Below are 23,520 nucleotides of genomic sequence, written 5' to 3' on the forward strand. Positions count from 1 at the left end.
TAAAAAACCAAAAAGCTGGCAAGGATATTTTAATCTTTTGGAAAACTAGAATATTGTTTCAAAGTGCCCTTAATATCTGAATGGGTGAACTAATGAGCAGAAATATAAATGATACTCAACAGAAATAAAGTCTGCAATTCTTCAATTATTAAAAGAAAGAGGAAGAGAGAAAATTATTTGAGATCACAGAAAAATGTTTATATGCAAAACAAAATATTACTACACTAATGAATCTATTACTATAACTAATCTCATTAATTATAATAACTTATATCAGAAGTACCTTAAATGCCTAACAGAATAGTTCAATCATGGTGAATTTATTTAGTGGACTATAATGCAACCATCGGAGAAGGCAATGGCACCCCACTCCAGTACTCTTGCCTGGAAAATCCCATGGACGGAGGAGCCTGGTAGGCTGCAGTCCATGGGGTCGCTAAGAGTCGGATACGACTGAGCGACTTCACTTTCACTTTTCATTTTCATGCATTGGAGAAGGAAATGGCAACCCACTCCAGTGTTCTTGCCTAGAGAATCCCAGGGACGGGGGAGCCTGGTGGGCTGCCGTCTATGGGGTCACACAGAGTCGGAGACGACTGAAGCGACTTAGCAGCAGCAGCAGCAATGCAACCATAAAAATTGATTGTTGAAGCAAATATATCTATAAACCTGGGTTTATCTGTGGACCTGATAGATATAGATATACCCAGGTCCCCTCCCTCCTGGACCTCCCTTCCATCTCCCTCCAGTCCCACCCTTCAACCTGTCACAGAGCCCCTGTTTGAGTTCCCTGAGTCATACAGCAAATTCCCATTAGCTATCTGTTTTATATATGGTATTGTAAATTTCCATGTTACTCTCTCCATACATCTCATCTTCTCCCTCCTCCCCTGCCCCCATGTCCATAGGTCTGTTTTCTGTATCTGTTTCTCCATTGCTGCCCTGAAAATAAATTCATCAGTGCCACCTTTTCAGATTCCATATATATGTGTCAGTATGCAATATTTATATTTCTCTTTCCGACTTCCTTCACTCTGTATAATAGGCTCTGGGTTCATCCACCTCATTAGAACTGACTCAGATGTGTTCCTTTTTATGGTTGAATAGTATTCCATTGTCGGAGAAGGCAATGGCACCCCACTCCAGTACTCTTGCCTGGAAAATCCCATGGATGGAGGAGCCTGGTAGGTAGGCTGCAGTCCATGGGGTCGCTAAGAGTCAGACACAGCTGAGCGACTTCACTTTCACTTTTCACTTTCATGCATTGGAGAAGGAAGTGGCAACCCACTCCAGTGTTCTTGCCTGGAGAATCCCAGGGACGGGGGAGCCTGGTGGGCTGCCGTCTATGGGGTCACACAGAGTCGGACATGACTGAAGCGACTTAGCAGTAACAGCAGCAGTATTCCATTGTATTTATGTACCACAGCTTCTTTATCCATTCATCTGTTGATGGACATCTAGGTTGCTTCCATGTTCTAGATATTGTAAATAGTGCTGCAGTGAACTTTGGGGTACATGTGTCTGTCTTAGTTTTGGTTTCCTCAGAGTATATGCCTAGGAGTGGGTTTGCTGGGTCATATGGTGATTTTATTCCTAGCTTTTTAAGGAATCTCCATACCATTTTCCATAGTGGCTGTATCAGTTTGTGTTCCCTTTTCAGCACACCCTCTCCAGCATTTATTGTTTGTAGACTTTTTGATGATGGCCATTCTGACTCGTGTGAGGTGATATCTCATTGTAGTTTTGATTTGCATTGCTCTAAAAATGAGTGATGTTGAGCATCTTTTCATGTGTTTGTTAGCCATCTGTATGTCTTCTTTGGAGAGATGTCTGTTTATGTCTTTTCCCTATTTTTTGATTGGGTTGTTTGTTTTTCTGGCAATGAGTTGTATGAGCTGCTTATATATTTTGGAAATTAATCCTTTGTCAGTTGTTTCATTTGATACTACTTTCTCCCATTCTGAGGGCTGGCTTTTCACCTTGTTTATAGTGTCCTTTGCTGTGCAAAAGCTTTTAAGTTTAATCAGGTCCCACTTGTTTACTTTTGTTTTTCTTTCCCTTACTCTAGGAGGTGGGTCATAGAGGATCTTGCTTTGATTTATGTCATCAAGTGTTCTGCATATGTTTTCCTCTAAGAGTTTTATAGTTTGGGGTCTTACATTTAGGTCCTTAATCCACTTTGAGTTTATCTTTGTCTATGGCATTAGGAATTGTTCTAATTTCATTTTTTCACATGTAGCTGTCCAGTTTTCCCAGCACCCCTTATTGAAGAGGCTATCTTTGCCCCATTGTATATTCTTGGCTCCTTTGTCAAAAAGAAGGTACCCATAGGTGCGTGGGTTTATCTTTTTTTGGTTCTCTGTCTTGTTCCATTGGTCTGTATTTCTGTTTTTGTGCCAGTACCATACTGTCTTGATGACTGTAGCTTTATAGTATGGTCTGAAGTCAGGAAGCTTGATTCCTCCAGCTCCATTCTGCTTTGGCTATTCAGGGTCTTTTTTTTTTTCCATATGAATTGTGAAATTTTTGTTTTAGTTCTGTGAAAAATGCCATTGGTAATTTGATAGGGATCACATTGAATCTGTAGATTGCCTTTGGTAGTATAGTCATTTTCACAATATTGATTCTTCCTACCCGGGAACATGGAATATCTCTGCATCTGTTTATGTCGTCTTTGATTTCTTTCATGAGTGTCTTACAGTTTTCCATGTACAGGTCTTTTGTTTCCTTAAGTAGGTTTATTCCTAGATATTTCATTCTTTTTTGTTGCAGTGTTATATGGGATTGATTCCTTAATTTCTCTTTCTGATTTTTCATTGTTAGTATTTAGAAATGCAAGTGCTTTCTGTGTATTGACCTTATATCCTGTGACTTTGCTGAATTTACTGATTAGCTCTAGTAATTTTCTAATAGTTTCTTTTGGGTTTTCTATGTATAGTATCATGTCATCTGCAAACAGAGTTTTACTTCTTTTCTGATCTGTATTCCTTTTATTTCTTTTTATTCTCTAATTGCCATAGCTAGGACTTTCAAAACTGTGTTGAGTAATAGTAGTGAGAGTGGACACCCTTTTCTTGTTCCTGATCTTAGAGGGAATGAAGCATATGGTATTTTATAGGGAAATGTCCCTGTCTATATTAGAGTATTATTAATAGGTAAAACTCTGAGTAGTATTCTAATTGTATAAAAAATGCACACACATGCTTGAGAGAAAAATCTGGGGAAATATGTTGAGATGTTGATGGGGGTGTTGGGATGCAAGTAACTTGACGTTTTCTTTATTTTTTTCTCATTTCCCAATCTTTGTATGTTACTTAATAAAATAATTTTTTTCACTTTTTTGTTCTTAAGCATCTATAAATATGGAACTGAAGAGACCTGGTTTAAGAACTAAAATACCAAAGAGTTGTGGAGATATATTATTATTTATTTAGCTTACAATTAATATGGCTTTCCCCACGGTACATTTTCAGTTTTTATTAACAAAAATTAGTCCAAAATGAAGGAGACAGTAGTTCATTTATCTCCAGTTCTAGGTACTGCACCTTTGAGTTTAAACTTGAGTTTTTCAAATGAACAACTGTTTTACACCATATATCATGCAAAGAATTGATTTCTTTTCTGGAGAAGACTTGGGAGTTATATTTAAAGTAGTGTCAAATGTAAATTCTGTGTTCCTTTAAAGAAATGGTCCAGATTTAGGTTTGATTTAGGTTTAGGTTACAGGTCTAGAAATGGTCTAGATTTAGGTTACAGGGAAACAAATTTTAGTAAAGACAGTTCTATAATTAGATAGTCTCACTCCACCACCCCTACCAAATAATATCCTGACTCTGGTAGAAGAAAAATATTACAGTATTAAGCTGTTAAACAGCAATTTCAGACTTTCCTGCAGGAGCCTAGATTCCTATAAATAAGCCTTAAGAACTCTGTAAATATTTACAAGATATTTCAAAAGTTAAATCCAAATAATTAAACTAAGTAATTTTAAAATAACACTCAAATTTCCAAATACCAAATTTTAACACTTTGGAAATCAATAACATGTTCCTGATACACTGCTTAGTTGACTTGTTGCAGACCTCTGAATTGAGTTTTTGCCTACTTGCTTGCTTTTTTCTGAGTTCAAAGCCAGTTATTTACCACTTGTATCTGTGTGTTTGTGTGAATCAGGGTTTTTATTAATACTGTGTAACCAAAACAGAATAGAGAAATAAGCTGGATACTGAGACCGATAGAAAACTATAATTATCATCTATACCCTCTGATTTCAAATTTTTATAAACATCAAAACAGATTCATCATTTTCAATGATTGATTTATTCAGATATAATACTGCTTTTATCTATTTTATATATGATAATCTTACCAAGAGTTGTTTAAGAAAGAAATTCTATTGCTTAAAGACATTTTTAAAAGTCCTGATATTGAGGATGATCCATTATATCTGTGGAACTCATTTTGTATCTGCCTGCTTCTCTTTATTTCTCTTGCCTTACCTTAAGCCACCATTATCAGTCATCCAAACAACCTGAGAAACTTTCTGATTCGTCTCACAGTTCTCAAACTTCGGCTCCTGTAATTCATTGTCTACAGTGGAGCTGCAGTGATCTTAAAAAATATAAATCAAGTACTATCATATCCTTGCTTAGAATCTACTTCAGTCACTTCTCTTCCTCTTAATCTCCAGCATCATTTCATACCCTTCCATTCTTTTATAACCCATAAACATACAAAGTTCTTTGCTAGCCCAGAACCTCTCACTTCTTCCTCTATCTGGAATGCACTTAATTCCATTCTTCACCTTGGTAATTTCTCATCATTCATATTCCAGTTTAAATATCACCTCTTTACAGGGTGGAAACTCTACTCCTTTAATCACTCTGGCTTGGGAGTAGGCACATGACCCAAACTTATATTCTTCTCAGCCCATCTGAGACATTGAGACTGGGAGTTGGGAGAGGAGTATTATTTCTTTCATCTAGCACAGTGTCCTGCAACACAGTACAGTCTTAGTATTTTTGAAGGACTGTGTGCAGGCTTCACTTTCAAAGCTAGGAGAAGATGGGGTAGGGCCCTTTTATAAAAGTAGAGATGTCTTTTTCTCCTCTTAAAACCTAGTGAAAGGCAGACAGTATATTTAGTAGGTTTTGGCTGTTTATAAATGCTTTACAAACTTAGTAAAACTTGACTAACAGAGGTTAAATGGCTTGACTAAAGTCATCCTGCTATTAAATGGCAGTGCTGGACTCAATTCTGTTAAATCCTACAGTTCCTACTTTGGCACTAAGGAAAGGAAATACTGTTAGTACAGATGCACAAGCTGTAATCCCAGGGAGAGCCATCCCTCATCTTGTAGAATCATTCCTTCTGTTTACTTATATTCACCCAATGCCAACTTTGTAGTAGAAGCCAGATGGAAAAATTGGCTTCACCTTAGCTGGGATAAGGGTGTGTCCCTGCATTTTCTTGACAGATTTCTTGATGTGGTGAGAATAAAACTGCCAACAGGGTAGGTAGATTTTTTTTCTCTTCTGTCTTATTAACTTGCTGACTCAGTTAAGCTTGTGTTTACCTTTGAATACCAGAAAATCCCAACTGCCACTTAAAGAAATAGGAGAAGAGTAATTTTCTCCCACAGGAAGTCCAAAAATGGCAATCCAGAACTAGTTCAGCTGCTTCTCCATTTATAATGGCTGTCTTGCCTTCCTGTCTCTTACCACATGGGTAGAGATGGAAAAGGGTAAAGGAGTACACACATACACACATACACACCGTCTTTGCTAGGTGGCACTTCCAAGAAGGTTTCTACAGTAATCAGACTTTTTCCCTCTCATTGGCCAGAACTGTATCACAAGACCCCTTGCAGCTAGAAGATGACTAAGGAGATAGTGAGTAGTGTCTATATCTTGTGCTCTTCTCATACCTGATACCATAATACTAATGCATTGTGACCTTTTAGATTTACATTGGTGCAGAAGCATACAGTGGAATTTAACCAAGTGGCAATGGCTAATTCAGATGGATCCGAAGCTATGCTGAACAGAGTGATGACAAAAGATAATATCGGTGTCGCTGTGGTATTAGAGGTCCATAAAGAACTATTTGGAGCAGGTGAGTGTGGTTTAAAATCATCCTACTAAAAATAAACACCATCTCAAGTGCAGCGTGTCATGCTGGTATTTATTGCATAGTTATTTTCTCATCTTTTGAGGAAAGTTAAAAGAGATGGGCAGGAAAATAGTCCTAATTTGTCATCTATGTCTTGGGATATTACTTGCCAGGTACTCTGTAAAAAGGAAAGTCTTTAATATGCCATTAATTCTAAAAGGTTATTTGAAATAAGAATTGTTTTAAGCTGAATTTAGAAATTATGATGACTTTTTAGCCGTATTTTTAGCTTCTTGACTGTGAAATCTTTTGTCTTAAGGTTAAGTACTTGGCACGTTTTCTTTTAATGTCTTTGTTATATTTCAGTCATTGTCAGGGTAAGAGCGGGATCTTTTATCTACCTGGTACTTTACTTTTCCATTTTAGATATTTATAGCTTCCTTCAAAGTCAGAAACTCATTATGTACTTTGCATATCCAGACCTTTTTCCTCCCCTTCCTACTGCCTGCCTTTGAGCATTTCATTGCTTACCTAACCGTATTTCAGGTAAAACCAGGGAGAACGTGTCAAGACCCCATCAGGGCTTTTATTTAAAATGTTTTTCTTTACTTAATACCTGTAGAAGAAAAGATTTTTGCCTTAAGTATTGATTTGAATTATTCAGACCATGCATATTTGTCATACCTCCTTTTCTCACTGTTCTTCAGTTTATCTGTCATCAAAGATGATCAGTCTTTGATATATGATTTAAAATTCCTTCTTCTTTTTTAGCCTCTTACTTGTACTTACTTTTATGTCCTTTCCAGTCTCATTCTTCTCAAAAGCTTGGTACCTTTTTTCTGGTAATGCGAACATTGAATTTATTTTGGAGTTTTACTCTCCTTTTAATCTGTAGAAGAGTAATTGTAAAGTATACAGTTGACACTTTTATATTCTGAAATATCTCTTGTACTCTTAGAGGAGGAATTTAATATTATAGAAGGTGCTTATGGCCTCTTTAAAGGGGCAAGTTTTTAATATTTAATATAGTGAATATTTAATCTACAGCCACAAATGACACTATAAAACTTCTAGGAAAAGACGATAGAGAATTTGGGCTGCAGGGTTTTTGTCCTATGATCAAATTGCTTTAAAATGACTGTTTCTATCACATATGAAAGATAATTCGGTTACTTGTTTACTCAACATTAAAGATAATTATAGCTTGGTAAGATGGAAACTTAACTTTACCAAAATAATAGACTGAGAAAATCCAGTCTTTCTGCAGAGTTTATATTTTCAATAGAAAAATTTTTAAGAAATCTGTTATAGAAATTTCAATAGAAAAGTTAATTTTGTATGTATCTAGTATTCCAACAGTACCAAAGTATATAGAGTAAAACATGAGCATCCCAGCTTATTCATACCCTCTAGGAGTAACTCTTACTCATTATTTACACATTACTAGTGTATATGTGTATACTTTTATTTAAATGGCATCATACCATGCATATCGGTTTCCCTGGTGGCTCCAGCTGGTAATGAATCTACCTGCCAATGCAGGAAACATAAGAGACATGGGTTCAATGTCTGGGTTGGAAAGATCCCCTGGAGAAGGAAATGGCAACTTGCTCCACTATTCTTGCCTGGAAAATTCCATGGACAGAGGAGCCTGGTGGGTGACAACTCATGGGGTTGCGAAGAGTCAGACACAACTGAGTGCGCATACACACACACACCATGCATATTGAGTTTTGTGCCTTAAAAATTTTATGGATATCTTTCTCTGTCAGTATATCTTAACTGAGTTGAATTTTCAGTTTTTCCCTCCAAACATGCTTATCGCCTCTTTCAAGGGGCAAATTTTTAATGTGCCATCCTCTCCCACCATGTTAATATTTATTTTGGCAGAATTATAAAACATTATTTTAGGGGAAAAAATAACCTCAGAAATTTTGTAGTTGAATACCTCATTGTCCAAATGAGCCTGAGTACCAAAACGGTTATTAGTAATAAAGGTTAGTAATTAGTAACAAAGCCACATCTGAAAGCCATGCCAGACTTTGAGAGCATACTTCCTAATTCTCATTTTTAAAATTACTTCTTCTCAGTGTATGGTATGAAGATTCTGGTAGCAGATTCATAGCAAATTCACTTCCTTACTTTATTTTGTATAGATTAATATCATGTTCTTGCATTTAACTACTGACCTTGTCATTGATGTGCTCAGAAAATGCGAAGTGAATGAGTACTGGGCAGTGGAAGGATTTAAATTAAGGTTTAGGTGATTCAAATGACTAAAAACCTACTTCACTAGGTTATTGTGATATTTACATGACAGATATTTAAACTACTTTTTTTACACTAAACTCAGCAAATCAAGCAAATCAAACCAATATAATCAAATATTGGTTATATGATGGGATAGATCCTAACTTGGCTAGAGAGCAGGATTTGGCAAACTTTTTCTATAAAGGAGCAGGTAGTTAATTAATAGTTTAGGTTCTGTGGGACACATACGGTGTCTATCACAGTCTTCTTTTGTAGAACCCTTTAAAAATGTAAAACCAGCTTCAGCTCACACAGGCTGTACAAACACAGGTGACGGGGCTGTGGGCTACAGATTGTCAACCCCCATATTGGGATTATCAGAATCTCAGCACTTTAGCTTCTAAGAACTACTTTATGAGTTAAAGGGGGGAAATAGAAATTAACGGAAAAGAGTAAAGAAGTGATTATGGGTTTGAGGGAAAACTCTTTAAGATGCTGCTTTTTTATAATAAAGTATAATTTTAACCTTTGTTTCCCTAATGCTTAAATTTAGGTATGAAGCCTATTCATGCTGCAGACAAACAGCTGCTTATAGTGGCAAATGCCCACATGCATTGGGACCCAGAGTATTCTGATGTGAAGCTCATTCAGACCATGATGTTTGTCTCAGAGGTTAAAAACATTCTGGAGAAAGCCTCAAGTAGGCCTGGCAGCCCAACCGCAGATCCTAATTCCATCCCGCTGGTGCTATGTGCAGATCTTAACTCATTGCCAGATTCAGGTATTGATAACATGATTTACTCTTTGCGTTCAACTTTGCTTTTACTTGTAGTTGAAAGGTCAGCTGGCTCTTAACTTTTGAGCAGAGAATTTCTCTTCTAAATTCAAGGGTGTATCTGTAAGAATCCCAGGAATAGGACATGGGCTACTTGAGAAGAGTTTATTCAGCTAAGCTATTTCCAAAGGTTAAGGGACACAAAACAATTAATGACACAGTACTCTGCTCCTGGGAGAATTAGGGAAAGTGGTGGGAGCTGCTATCAGAACTTGGAAACAGTAGTTATGAGGAGAGGGCCATGTAATAGGAGCCGCGGATTTGAACTGGGATGCAGTCAGTCCCTGGCAAACCAACAAGAAGGGAGCCAGGGGAGTATATATCTTAGCCTCTCTCTGCTTCTGTCCTCTGATCTCTCACCACTGCTGTCCACTGACCAAATCCAACAGAGTGGGGAGGGGTTTGCAGTTGATGTAAGTCAAGGCTAGCCTCCTGTGTCAGAGAGTGCAGTGGAGAAGGGTGACGTGAGAGGCAACTAGAAAATGTTCAGCAGGTACAGCTATCTAGTTTAATAATGTTGGTAACCTTTAAGTGAGTTCATTAAAATCCTTTAATTCTGATATTAGGTGGCAGAAGAATGATCAGAATTACCTTAGGATTTCACATTACATCTTGAGCTCCTTTTAACCTCTTTATGTCCTAACTTAAATTATTTTAGATCTTTGTTAAAAAGAAAAAAATCAGTTCTGCACTTAGATATTAAAATTCAAATGTAAAACATTATTGTTGTTTTGCTGTTACCAAAGCATATTCTAAATTTTGTATATTTTCAGTAAGCTACTTTAAATTGTTTAAAACAACCACTGAATAATAAATGTAAAATAACCCAAACACTTACAACTGTAATATAAATAAAAGTCTCACATGTAGAAAATACCTTTGCTTTCTCTCCTTAGCAAATAAATGCCGAAATCATCCTTTGACAAAAGTTTGTTTTCAGCCCCTGGCCCCTTTGACACCTTACCCATGTCCTCCTCTTTGACTGCATTGCCCTCTAGCACAAGTTTCTCCCATCTCATTTGACTGTCATTTGGCATCACAGCAGAGTGAGTTGGCTCAAGCCAGACTCTCAGGGCTGGATCCTGGTTCTCCCTCTTAGGAGGTGTGCAATCTATGACTTAAGTTCCTCATTTTTAAATAAAGGGATAATCATTTTATCCACTTGATGGAGTTGTTTGTGAGGTTTAAATGTGTAGGGCTCTTAAAACAGTGTAAGAGAATGTAATAATTGCTAGATAAATGATAGCTCCTTTTCAGCTATTCACAGTACTGATGTTCTGCTCATCATTTTTTCTTTATGTATGTTACTGCCTTTCCCGACTCACAAATAGAGATGTGTGACAGCGTTAACTAATCATCATCGTCAGAAAAGTTGCGGTATTTTTTTCCCATGTTTACTTACTCAGTGGAAGTGGTATACTTTTTTTCAGTGCTTCTACTCTCTTTAGCTTTTTAGACACATCCAATATTTTTGACCAAGTGATCTGCCTCCAGCATATAATGTCTTATTTAGTGTGACTGAAAAGTCTCACTGTAGCCTGAAACAAAGATTGATGTTGCCTTCCTGAAGCTAGACATTGCAGTGTTGAAGATGCAGAATCTATTTTTGTTGTGAATGATTTAAGAAATTTTATAACGTAGTCCAGAAATTGTTAACTGACTGGATAGAATGGTGAAATACTAAAGAGAGGTTGCTTTGAAATAATATTCTACAAACATGTAGGGTCAAGACTTTCCTAGTGAATGCCACCCTAGACCCTGGGAATCATCTTCATCTTGAAGAGCCATTAAGAAAACTGAAGCTGTTCCTGGGTGATCCAGATATTTTGCTCTGAAATAGGCAAATAAATAACCCTTCAGTTTGATTGGACCATATGAAATTGCTGATATTTGATTTCTTAACATTAACCTGAAGAAGGCAATTTCATAAGTAAAATGTTCAGTGTAATAAATCCACTCTGAACTTGGGTACGTGTACTTGGCAGCAGATTTTGTGTATGAAGTCTTCTGTAAGGTCTAAATGCTAAATGGTAGTGTTTCTTCTTTCTTTATTCTGCCAGGTGTTGTGGAATATTTAAGCAATGGAGGTGTAGCTGACAACCACAAAGACTTCAAGGAACTGAGGTACAATGAGTGTCTTATGAACTTCAGCTGCAATGGGAAGAACGGAAGCTCAGAAGGGAGAATCACACATGGCTTCCAACTGAAGAGCGCCTATGAAAATAACTTGATGCCTTACACCAATTACACCTTTGATTTCAAAGTGAGTGAAGCCTCTGGGCTGGCATAGAAATTATGTCAAATACAAACGTGTGACAAGAAAGAGCCAGAGATATGTTACTTACATTTAATTGTATAATCTTTAGGAGTTTTTACATTCTCTAAATGTCTTGGCTAAGTGTGCACCTGAATATGTAAGGAGGTTTGTTAGGTTTTGTGGCTGTTATTGTGGAATTGAGAATCCTCTTTGAAAACTCATTTCTTCAAATTTCAAATAACCATGATAATAGCAGAAGTTTCCGAAATACTGTGTATGTGCCAGGTACTTTTCAAAAGCACTTTGTATTTATTAATATAATAATAATAAACCATACCATCCCTGACTTTCAGTAGGAATCCAAATAGTAAGCAACTTGATAAAGCTAAACTCATCCTAAATGAACTGTAGAGTATTCCCTCAAAATTTTCTTGTTCTTTCCATTGATATTTATCTTAAAATTTTCCAGGTTTCTTTGTGAAGATGTGGTTAGAAAGGTTGTACTTAGGGTTTATTTTATATCCACGTTGTCATACTAATAAATTACCAGACAGTGGACCACCACTCTAGCTTAGTAAAAGAACAAGAAAGATTTTTTTGCAAAATAAGAAAAAAATTAAGAGGATCAGCTTTATAGGATCAGTTGTTCTTTTGAAACATTGATTGATAGTGGTTTTTCTGTAGTTAATCCCTTTCCATTTGCAAATTTTCTGATCATTCTGTCTGCTTGTAGCTCTTTTCTTGTACCTTTGTTTGACTTTCTGGCATTTCAGGAATCTATCCTAAAGTCTTATACTATCCTGAAAATGCAGATGTTGGAAAATAGTTAGGAGTAAGAAGCCTAAAGGGAATCTAATAAAACACCAAAGGAAATTTATGAATTGGGCTCTGGCACATCTCCAGTAGCCTTTTTCCATTTTCAGTGCTTGTTAGCCTGTTTCCAGGAAACAGATAGTAGGAAGAAAACAGGAAATGTATGTGCTGATGTTATTCATCAGTTTTTGTAATCAAGAAATGGAAACAAATTGTTTATAGGTTGAATCTAATTTTAGTATTTTAACTGTTAAAGTATGTAATACTATGCAGAGATAATTGATTTTGTTCAGATCACTCATATGCAGTAATGTGCTAATAAATATTTAATAACCAGCTTTCTGAGGAAAAAACCCAAGTTTTTAGTGTTTGTAGATTTCTGTCGTACAGGTACTCTCACTCTCACTGTAGTACATTTCAAGCTCCCAACATCATACCATTGAACACTTGAGTTGGGATGAAGTGTCCACTTGAGTTGGGATGAAGTGTCCAGCGGACCCTGTCACTCCACTGCTCCTGTGTAAGCCTAAAGGAAAACCTCTGGACTTGATACACAGTTAAATATATAGGTTAAATCCTATACAGTGGTATATAATACATCTCTGCCTGCACAACCCAGAATACCTACAAAAAGCCTCCCTAAAGTAAATATTCAGTGGTTTTACAACTCTTAGTGTTGTTTTGGTATGTGTGTACTTAAAAAGACTTAAATCATTTCTCCCTTAACTAGGCTTTTATAAAGGTTACTTTTTCCTTGTCCATAAAGTAAAAACTAGGGAAATAAAATCTACAATATTAATCTAAGCCATCTTCTTCAATCATCTGAGTAGTTTTAAAATCTTTTCTTAATATTTCTTCAAAAGATCTAATGTGTTAGTATTGAATTAAAAAATCTTGTTGAACCATTTATACTGTTTACAGAAGTAGAGTTAAAGAATCAAAAGTGCATGGCTCAGAGAGTGATGTTTACATATATATGATAGGATGAGAAAGGACAGAACTATAAGTATATGTGAGAGAGGCATGAATGGGAAGATAAATACGATCTCTGGCTGGTAGATAGACGGGAGAGTGGAATAGGGTGGAAAAGAAGAATGATCAGAGAAAAAACTAAAGGCATACCTGACTAGAGAGAATTAATTTTGGTGTAAGTAGCAAACAATAAACTTCAGTTTCATACAAAGAATTTTATGTAACTGGTGATGTACCACTTTTGAAGGCAGTTGGTAGAAAAGGATAGGTAGCATCACATATAAAAATGTCATGTGCATAGTGTTAAATACAGATCCAAGTCTAGTATCCTGCCATTGCATCAGTGGAGAACTGTTAAATTTTGTTCATTTTGACCTAGCATTTGTCTACTTTCTTGGTTCTTGAATAAATTAGAAATGTAGAAAAGTGGTACTTGGAACTGAGTCATTTAATCTGGAACTAATTTGGAGTCACTTGAAGCAGTTAGGAGAATTACTTGTAGACCAGGTATCTTAGTGAGTTTAGGTTGCCATGACAGAATACCATATACTGTGTGGCTTATAAAACAACAGAACTTTACTTCCTACAGGTCTGAAGGCTGGAAGTTTAAGATCAGGTGCCAACATGATCAAGTTCTAGTGAGGCTTGTCCTCTGGGTTGCAGGCAGCTGTTTTCTCATTGCATCCTCACTTGGTGGAGAGAGAGCTCTCTGGGGCTCCTTTTTATAGAGCACTAATCCCTTCATGAGAATTTCATCTTTATGACCTACTCATCTGCCAAATGCTCCACTTCCTTATACTTAGGGATTAGAATTTTAACATGAATTTGGGGGAATACAAATGTTCAGTCCATGACACCCCATCAGTTGAATCAATTGCTGATTGAAACTGGCTGCTGCTTTTACCACCCACCCCTCCTTACATCAGTCTAAGGGTGTGTCTGAACCATTTAATGAAAAGAGGGAGGACTTTTTTTCTGTTATGTCAAATAGTAAATCTTTGTTACATTATGAAATTTATAGTGTATAATTTTCTCACATTCTTTACAAAACAAAGCTTAAAATATTGCTGGCTCATAAACTGTTTTTGCTTTTTACTTTTTTCTCGTACACCATTCTAGATTTACCTATAGTCTTTAGTAATACAAAGACTATTTTCCTGCATTCAGTTTAGTCGCTCAGTCGTGTCCGACTCTTTGCGACCCCATGAATCGCAGCATGCCAGGCATCCCTGTCCATCACCAACTCCCGGAGTTCACCCAGACCCACGTCCATTGAGTCAGTGATGCCATCCAGCCATCTCATCCTCTGTCATCCCCTTCTCCTCCTGCCCCCAATCCCTCCCAGTATCAGAGTCTTTTCCAGTGAGTCAACTCTTCGCATAAGGTGGCCAAAGTACTGGAGTTTCAGCTTTAGCATCATTCCTTCCAAAGAAATCCCAGGGCTGATCTCCTTCAGAATGGACTGGTTGGATCTCCTTGCAGTCCGAGGGACTCTCAAGAGTCTTCTCCAACACCACAGTTCAAAAGCATCAATTCTTCGGCACTCAGCCTTCTTCACAGTCCAACTCTCACATCCATACATGACCATTGGAAAAACCATAGCCTTGACTAGACGAACCTTTGTTGGCAAAGTAATGTCTTTGCTTTTGAATATGCTATCTAGGTTGGTCATAACTTTTCTTCCAAGGAGTAAGCGTCTTTTAATTTCATGGCTGCAGTCACCATCTGCAGTGATTTTGGAGCCCCAAAAAATAAAGTCTGACACAGTTTCCACTGTTTCCCCATCTATTTCCCATAAAGTGATGGGACCGGATGCCATGATCTTCGTTTTCTGAATGTTGAGCTTTAAGCCAACTTTTTCACTCTCCTCTTTGACTTTCATCAAGAGGCTTTTTAGTTCCTCTTCACTTTCTGCCATAAGAGTGGTATCATCTGCATATCTGAGGTTATTGATATTTCTCCCAGCAATCTTGATTCCAGCTTGTGCTTCTTCCAGTCCAGCGTTTCTCATGATGTACTCTGCATATAAGTTAAGTAAGCAGGGTGACAATATACAGCCTTGACGGACTCCTTTTCCTATTTGGAATCAGTCTGTTCCATGTCCAGTTCTAACTGTTGCTTCCTGACCTGCATACAAATTTCTCAAGAGGCAGATCAGGTGGTCTGGTATTCCCATCTCTTTCAGAATTGTCCAGTTTATTGTGATCCACACAGTCAAAGGCTTTGGCATAGTCAAGAAAGCAGAAATAGATGTTTTTCTGGAACTCTCTTGCTTTTTTGATGATCTAGCGGATGTTGGCAATTTGATCTCTGTTCCTCTGCCTTTTCTAAAACCAGCTTGAACATCAGAAAGTTCACGGTTCACGTATTGCTGAAGCCTGGCTTGGAGAATTTTGAGCATTACTTTACTAGCGTGTGAGATGAGTGCAATTGTACAGTAGTTTGAGCATTCTTTGGCATTGCCTTTCTTTGGGATTGGAATGAAAACTGACCTTTTCCTGCATTAGTGTCTTTTAAAAAAGAAAGAGTTTGAATCAGAAAAGGTTGAGAATTGTTAGTTTGTAACCTTATTTGTGAATATGATACAGTGTACAAATGTACCTGCTGCTGCTAAGTCGCTTCAGTTGTGTCCAACTCTGTGCGACCCCATAGATGGCAGCCCACCAGGCTCCCCCGTCCCTGGGATTCTCCAGGCAAGAACACTGGAGTGGGTTGCCATTTCCTTCTCCAATGCATGAAAGTGAAAAGTGAAAGTGAAGTCGCTGAGTCGTGTCCGACTCTTGGCGACCCCATGGACTGCAGCCCACCAGGCTTCTCCATCCATGGGATTTTCCAGGCAAGAGTACTGGAGTGGGGTGCCATTGCCTTCTCTGACAAATGTACCTACATATGTATAAATAGTCGGGCCAGTTCAGACATGATCTTTCTAAGGCTTTTGATAAGAGCTTTTACTCTGGATGTTTCAAACCAAGAAAATAGTTACAAGTGATGTCTCCAGTTAGTCTCCAGTTAAAATACATCTACTTTCTAGAATGCTTAACATCTTTATTGGGGTCTGTATTTACAAAGGATTCTCTAGCCCTAGTAACTAATGTGCATAATGATACATTATAATAAAATGATAAGATATAGGAAGTTTTATTCAACAGAAGTAGTTGAAAATGTTTTATTTGTGTAAAACATAAATGTTTTAAATGTGTTTGCTGAAGTAAAAGGTGGTCTCATAAAGGAAAGGAAAGCCACTGTGACTCTTGTTGACCTTTTCCTAAAATGGCACTGCAAAACTAGGCATTAGCCAAAAGGAAGGGATAAAAATACATTGTACTAATGTCATTTCTTTACTGTTTGGACTTGGAACATTGATGGCAGAGCTACTCCCCTGGATTCAAGTAGGTTCCTAAATTTGTGGTAAAGTAGGGTTAAGGTATACCTATTGTTGAATAAAGCCCTCTCCCTCAAAAGAACTATTTGGTTGTTTTGGTCTTGATTGTGTCCAAATTAGCAAACTAAGGTAATTGTTTACAGAATTTCACAGTATAATTTTTTTTCATTGAGTTCTTTTTTTGGGGGGGGTAGCCCATTTCACTGTGATACTCTTTAAAATATTAACTGGAACTCACTATATGTAGTATTTATAAATAAAACAAGTGCTTCCAAGTGTGGAAGTCTTTCTCCGTGCTTGGGTTCAGGCTCTGTTGATGTTGGAAGGAAGAAAGTTGACTTTACTTTCTTGCATATACACAACCCAGGGCAAAACCAAACACACTTGTTTTGAAACTTGCAGTTCAGATAAAGCAAATCATCTAACTCTGAGATGTACAAATGAATACGTACATAGGTCTCTGCTGAATGTGTTTTGCTGAGGTATTTTTATGCAGCAAGGAATCCAGAATTTACAGTATACCAGGATTTGTGAAAATGAGTATTCTAAACTAAAGAACAGATTAGAATGATGAAATATATGCAGTATTTTGTATACATGTATAAAATCTGGGAAAGCTGAGCTAGGATTAGCAGTCTGGAAACATGCTTTACAATGGTTTCATTCAGATGTGTTGGGTTGATGTACAAATAACTGGAAGTAATGCTAGTTTTCATTAAAAGAATTACTTTTGTCATACCTTTTCATTAACTATGTATATGTATAAATATCTTTATTTTCTGCTTATTGGAACAAGAAGAGTCAGTGCAGTTTCCATAATGTTTATACTGATAAATGAGATTTCACTGGCTCAAGCAAGCCAATTCTGGAGAGGCTTAGACATGATTTGGTAGGCTTATTTAGCTTCTCAGTTTGCTTACCACAGTGCACATGTGAGGTCTTCCCTGTAGCTCAATTGGTATAGAATCTGCCTGCAGTGCAGAAGACCCGGGTTTGATCCTTGGGTTGGGAAGATCTCCTGGAGAAGGAAATGGCAAACCACTCCGGAAAATCTCATGGACAGAGGAGCCTAGCATGCTACACTCCATGAGATCACAAGAGTCAGACACGACTTATTTCATTAATCTGCTTTATATGAGCACATGTGCAAGGTATTGTGGTTCTACTAGGTACTGTGTTTCCCTCTTTAGCCACCTTTATTTCACATAATTCCCATTCAAGATTTGAGCTTTATTTGACCCATTGTGAAGACAGCAGGTACCAGAAATACAGGTTACCCAGGTATTTGTCATTTACAAATTATGAATTGTTCTTTTATATATCTTGGGTTTTTCTTTTTATCTAAGCATATATTTTTCTCTCTTTTTCCAACCCCCAATCTCTTTTCAGGGCGTGATTGACTACATTTTCTATTCCAAGACTCATATGAACGTGCTTGGTGTCCTGGGGCCTTTAGATCCTCAATGGCTGGTTGAGAACAACATCACTGGGTGTCCACACCCTCACATCCCTTCAGACCACTTCTCACTGTTAACACAACTTGAACTCCACCCTCCACTCCTGCCTCTTGTCAATGGTGTTCACTTGCCTAACCGGAGGTAGTGGAGTACTACCCCGCCAAGACGGGGATCTGTTGCTATGGACCTGTACAGTTGTAAATCAAAGTATGTAGGAGTGAAGTATGGCCATCCTTAAGCTGCTTCTTCAGGTTCCTTTCATTATGTGTTTGCTATAAGATTTTGTACAATTTTGTGCATATTGGTATCATTTGGCACTAGGGCTGGAACCAAAGTATTACTGTTTCCAATTTTTTGATTTAACATGTTTTTAAGTTGGACTGTCTTCATATTATATTAGGAGTCAGCATTCATAATTGATAAATCACCAATTCAAGGCCCAACAACAAATGTATTTGTTTTTCCAAAACAAATACTTTGTTTTGAATGTTTTCAAGTGAGCCAACCATTTTTCATCTTTGTTAAAGGCAGTTTTTAAAGACTATAAATGTGAGATTTTAAACTGAATGATGATATGCCTTGCAGGAAACTTTCTTGAATTTGTTTTCCATAACAAACTGATTTTTGGCTCCCCAGTCATTTGCACATTAACAAAGCACTTATATTTGCTAGATCTGTACATAAACTAGCCATAATGAGGAAAATTGAGAAATTAAAGATGATTGCACAGTATGCTTTAAAAATCAAGCATTTAACAGCACAATTTGTTGGGCAAGCGCTGGTCGATTTTTTTGTTTTGTTTTGATTTTTGAGGAATCATTCTGTATTTTGTTTCCCCTATTAGTTATAACCTTACTAGAAATATTAATTCTAAGCCTGTCTCTCCAGTTTATTTATAGGAAAACAACGGGTAATTTCTACTGCCACACACCTTGAAAACAGAATTTGGCCTATCTAGGATGCCCCTAAAATTAGTGTCCAGTGTTGTTTTTTTTTAATTATTTCCATCCACCCTTTTCTGCCTGGTTGTGCTAGAAAAACAGATATTATATGATCTGTTTCATTTTTGCTGTTAAGGGCATATGTTAAAAGAAATAACTACTGAATGAAAAGGCCCTGATCAGAGTCTTAGAGGTGGAAAGCTATACAGATATTTCTCATGTTTTCCAAAGCAGGTCAAGTGGCTGTTGGTTTTTGCTTTTTGAGGTGACAACGGAAAGGATTTGGGGGAGAGAAAGAACAGGAAGTAGTTGAAAACCTTGAATCATTTTTCCTGACTCTAGTTGCCAAATGGCCGTTACATGCTTTTAATCTTTGTTTCTGTTGTCTGTCAGGGTTGAATTAAGAAGCTACTGGTTTATTCCCAACTATTGATATGCTCTTTAGATACGTTGGAATCCTTTTTTTCGCCCAGGAGGGGCCAGTTGAAAATCTGTGATTCAAGAGGCAGTGAACGCAATACCGTTTTCTGGGGGAAAAATTGGTTGGCTACTTGATGTTAATTATGGCACAGTAACAGGAAAAGGTTGTGTCTGTGTTTTTAAGTTTTTCTTTATTCTGCTTTTTTGCTGCTATAAGAGTTTTCTGAAATTTATATTTTAAACTTTTCATGCACTTTACTGTTTCTAGTCTCAAAATGTGATATTTTTAATAAACAAGAAATTTTCCATTATGTGAATGAAATTTTAAAAGAAAATAGCCTATATTTGTGTCTCACTAATATATAAAGTACAGGTCAAATTTAAATTATTTAATTAGTTTTAAATATATACAATTTGTCTCCTCTTTGAAAGCTGACATCTTAGGCTGTTTTATTAGTCTTAAATGATGCATTTCCTTTGGTCATTTTATACTAATTTCTTCCATAGTAAATTAATCAGGCTACATAAGATAATATTTCCCCTGAAGGGTAATTTTAGTGGGACAAGGGTGGTGGGATGATGTGATATCAGATATAGGATTTCATCAGAAGGGTTCTGTAAAGCCTAAACTCCCTTTTAAAAGTGCCTAGTGATAGAGGCGTGGTTTGTCATCTATTATAATTGGAATGTCATTGTAGTTGAGTGAAGTTTGATGTAAATAAAATATTCTTTTAAAAATGTCAAGATACCAGAATAAACAAACAAAATAAACAACCCTTAAGATGACAGATTTTCCTCAGTGTGCAGGTATCCCTTCTTATATACCTCAAGCATTCAACATCTAGCCATGCAAATTGATTACCTGAAGCATAGTACTGGAAAGTAGAATAGCATGAAAAACTTAATTTTGTGGACATTACCTTTTTTTGTAATCAGCTACTGTATGTTTTATTTTTATCTCTTGTTTTGGGTGGGTTTTCTGCTCTGGAGGTATATGCACTAACTAATACATTTTCCTCTTCTCATATACGCATGTTAATTAGCAATGTGAGCAATATTTCTTACCATACTTCACTCCCAATATTTTTTGAGATGTTTGTATAAAATGGAATTTAAAGTTCACTTATGATTGTATATGAACCACAGAGGAGCCCATTTATTAATAAAAAACTTTTTTAATAGTTAAATGTAGAGGGAAAAATAAAAAAAAATTGGGAAACATTGTAAACAGCTTAAGTTTATTTTGTGTATGATCGAGGCACTCTGTTGCAGGAAGGTGTGTAATTGGGTTCTCTCTGCTTCCAAATGCACTCTTTCAAACCATTCATTATCCTGTGTATTTTTAATGTGGTTTTAGTAAATGTTGGTAGTAGCTCTGTTGAAGTAGGTAATTGTGTTATGTTTTGGGTGGCAAACACACTTGGGGCATGGTAACCCAAATTTCATGTGCACGGTTTCCCTTGAGCCCACTGCCCAAATTTCACACACCCTTCACCCTTTGTTCCCTTTGTAAAAGGAGTGGTATCTGTTTTGAGCTGCCAATTCAGATGATCAGAAATGCTGCTCCCCTCAGTATTGTCTTGTTGAAACGCATGCCATTTGGAACCTTGGCATGAGAAGCCAAAAGGAAGAGGTGAATGACATACGGTATATATTCAATGAAAGTAAAATATTTATGCTCATATACTTTCTGGTTCTCAGAATAAGTTAATAAGCTTTATGCCATGGGACTGCTGCATATTTTATCTGAAGGTTAAAGAAAATGTGGGCATTTTTAGATTGTGATAATGTTTTATTTTTTTAAACTGTTAAATATGATTTCTGATATCTGTCTAAGAACTGGAGTGTTCTTTAAATTTATCAAAACAGTGTTGTTTGAGGAAGGGAAAACTGCACTGTTTGCCATTACAACAGTCATACAAGTGCATGTCACGTCACCCACTCTCTCAGGCATCAGTATCCGCCTCATAGCTTTACTATTTTGATGGGGAAATCTTGCAGCATCCTCAGGACTGACATCTGAGAAAGGCTCAGATCCACTTACTGCTCCTTGCTTGTTGACTTTGTTTTAAAATATTGTGCCTGGTGTCAACTTTTAAGCAACAGCACTGCCTAAAAGCAAGCAGAGAACAGAATCCCAGCACCATTCTATAGGCAACTTTTTAGAATTCAGATATAGTAAATCTGTTCAAGATTTATGATGTTTTATGTAAAAAAAAATTTTGTACAATGTAGCTGAATATTTTTGTTTCATTTCTTTGATGTAAGGCGTGTGAACGTTCGTTTGAATATCACATGTTAAAGTCAGGTATGGCACAATGGGTTCTGAGACCAGCTTTTCCTCCCTCCCATTTGCCTTGTTCCAAGCTCTTCTTTTCAAATTACTTTTCTGATGGTCGTAGGCAGATATTTAATTTGACTAATACGCATCCTGTGTGAATGTATTAAAGAAGCCACTGTGTTTTAGTGTTAGAGTTTGCAGAAATATAAAGCTTCATTTCTTATTTGTCCCTATTCTTTGACAAAAGCTATATATTCAACCATGTCAAAGTTATATATTAAATCACAGAGAAGCAAGGGAGAAAGTTGAAAGATACTGAAGGCTCATATCACTTGATTCTATGGTGGGTTGTATTAGGACTGAGGATGTGACACATTAAAACTGGAACATGAGCAAACATACAGTGTTCCATTTTAAAATTGTATCTCCTAAGTATATACTTTAAATGGGTGAAAAATTAAGTTTGTATTTGCATTTCTAAGAGCTTCTAAAAATCACTAGTGCCAACTATACTTTTAAATCAAAAAGCAAGGAATAGAGAAAGCACAAGGAAAAAATAGGTTAAATGTGTTCTTCGAGAGAACCAGAGGCATATGGTTTGGCATTCCTAATCCAAAGCTAGATTTTCTAGCAATAAAAGTCAACTGTGTCCCAGTACTTACTTCGTTTCTAAGGCCTTACATTCTGAGTTTCTGAGGGATTTTAATCGCTTTATAAAATGTACTGACTGATAGTAGCTTCAGTCACAAACAGCATCATCAGTTTCTGATACATCTGGCAGACCATAAGAATAACAGTTTCATAGCAGGCAAAGACTTTATTGCACATTTTCAAAATAGCACTCATATATACTTAACAGTTTGACAGAAGTGTGAATTCTCACATTGTAAGGTAGTCTTTCTCTTCTACCTGTCCTCTCCCTTTTAAAAAAAAAATCACCTTTCTAATGTGTGGAAGATTTAACTTTTTCCTTCTGAATTGTATCCTGTTTCTAGAACTCTGTGAATTATAGGTTCATAAATTAACTAGGGAAATTAGAGTATTTTTCTAAGCCAGGAACTTCAATTAAAGTTTTGAATTTGTAGACAGAGAACTTTTATACTTATGGTTGCTTTGAGTGATTGTAATTTTTTTTAATGGCATCATGATCACTGAATTTGAATTCCAACACAAGTAAATTAGTACATCTTACCCTGGCCTATTTACCAGAAATGTAATCTGTTCAGGAACATGGTGCCAAAAGCATCTTGGATTTTACAACATGATACATGTTTATTGTGTGTCCACCTTTGAGCTTAAAAGAAACAAGTTCTTTGTACTGCAGGATGTTTTGAACAAGATCCACAGAAAGAAAAAAAAAAGCAGTTCTTTTCAGGAAGGTAGTAAGTAAACATGCATGTTTCTTGTTTTTAACCAAGTACCTTCTTTGTATAAGTGTCTCTGTTAAACAGTCACAAATTCTATAAGAAATAGGGAGAGTCCAGGGAAAGCAAGCTTCATTAGCCTAGTTAGTCATTTCTTTTGGCATACGTTTGTTTGGTTAGACTTGGGTTATTCTTGGAACCAAAGGAAAACAAGCATGTTGAAGTTTTGTTCAACAAACATCATGACACTGAAGAAATGGAATGTTTTTAGGTAAAGTAATTTTTACTTTCAAAGCATAAGAAATGACATTTCTGCATTTTCTTTGCAGTGGTAAAAATTTAGTAGCATTGTACTGAAATGAGAAGTTGTGTCATCAGAAACAAACCACATTATGAAGAGCGTATGCAAACACCAAGTGATATGACTCTTGGCACAG

The 23,520-nt window shown here is 36.7% G+C and overlaps 1 protein-coding gene across 9 annotated transcripts in view; it reads left to right on the plus strand.

The window, feature by feature from the left end:
* Positions 1–21,672, plus strand: part of CNOT6L (CCR4-NOT transcription complex subunit 6 like) — a 110,626-nt gene extending 88,954 nt beyond the window's left edge. For all 9 annotated transcript variants that reach the window (XM_086405192.1, XM_086405189.1, XM_086405193.1 and 6 more), the window contains exons 9-12: positions 5,963–6,114; positions 8,915–9,142; positions 11,257–11,459; positions 18,010–21,672. In XM_086405192.1, the coding sequence (XP_086261318.1) occupies positions 5,963–6,114; positions 8,915–9,142; positions 11,257–11,459; positions 18,010–18,222 (796 nt within the window). In that variant the 3' untranslated portion in view covers positions 18,223–21,672. The remainder of the gene's footprint in view (positions 1–5,962; positions 6,115–8,914; positions 9,143–11,256; positions 11,460–18,009) is intronic.
* Positions 21,673–23,520: the final 1,848 nt, after the last annotated feature.

This window comes from Bos grunniens, chromosome 6 (assembly GCF_055505025.1).
Source record: "Bos grunniens cultivar Pamir isolate PY7600 chromosome 6, Bosgru_T2T1.0, whole genome shotgun sequence".
NCBI lineage: Eukaryota > Metazoa > Chordata > Mammalia > Artiodactyla > Bovidae > Bos > Bos grunniens.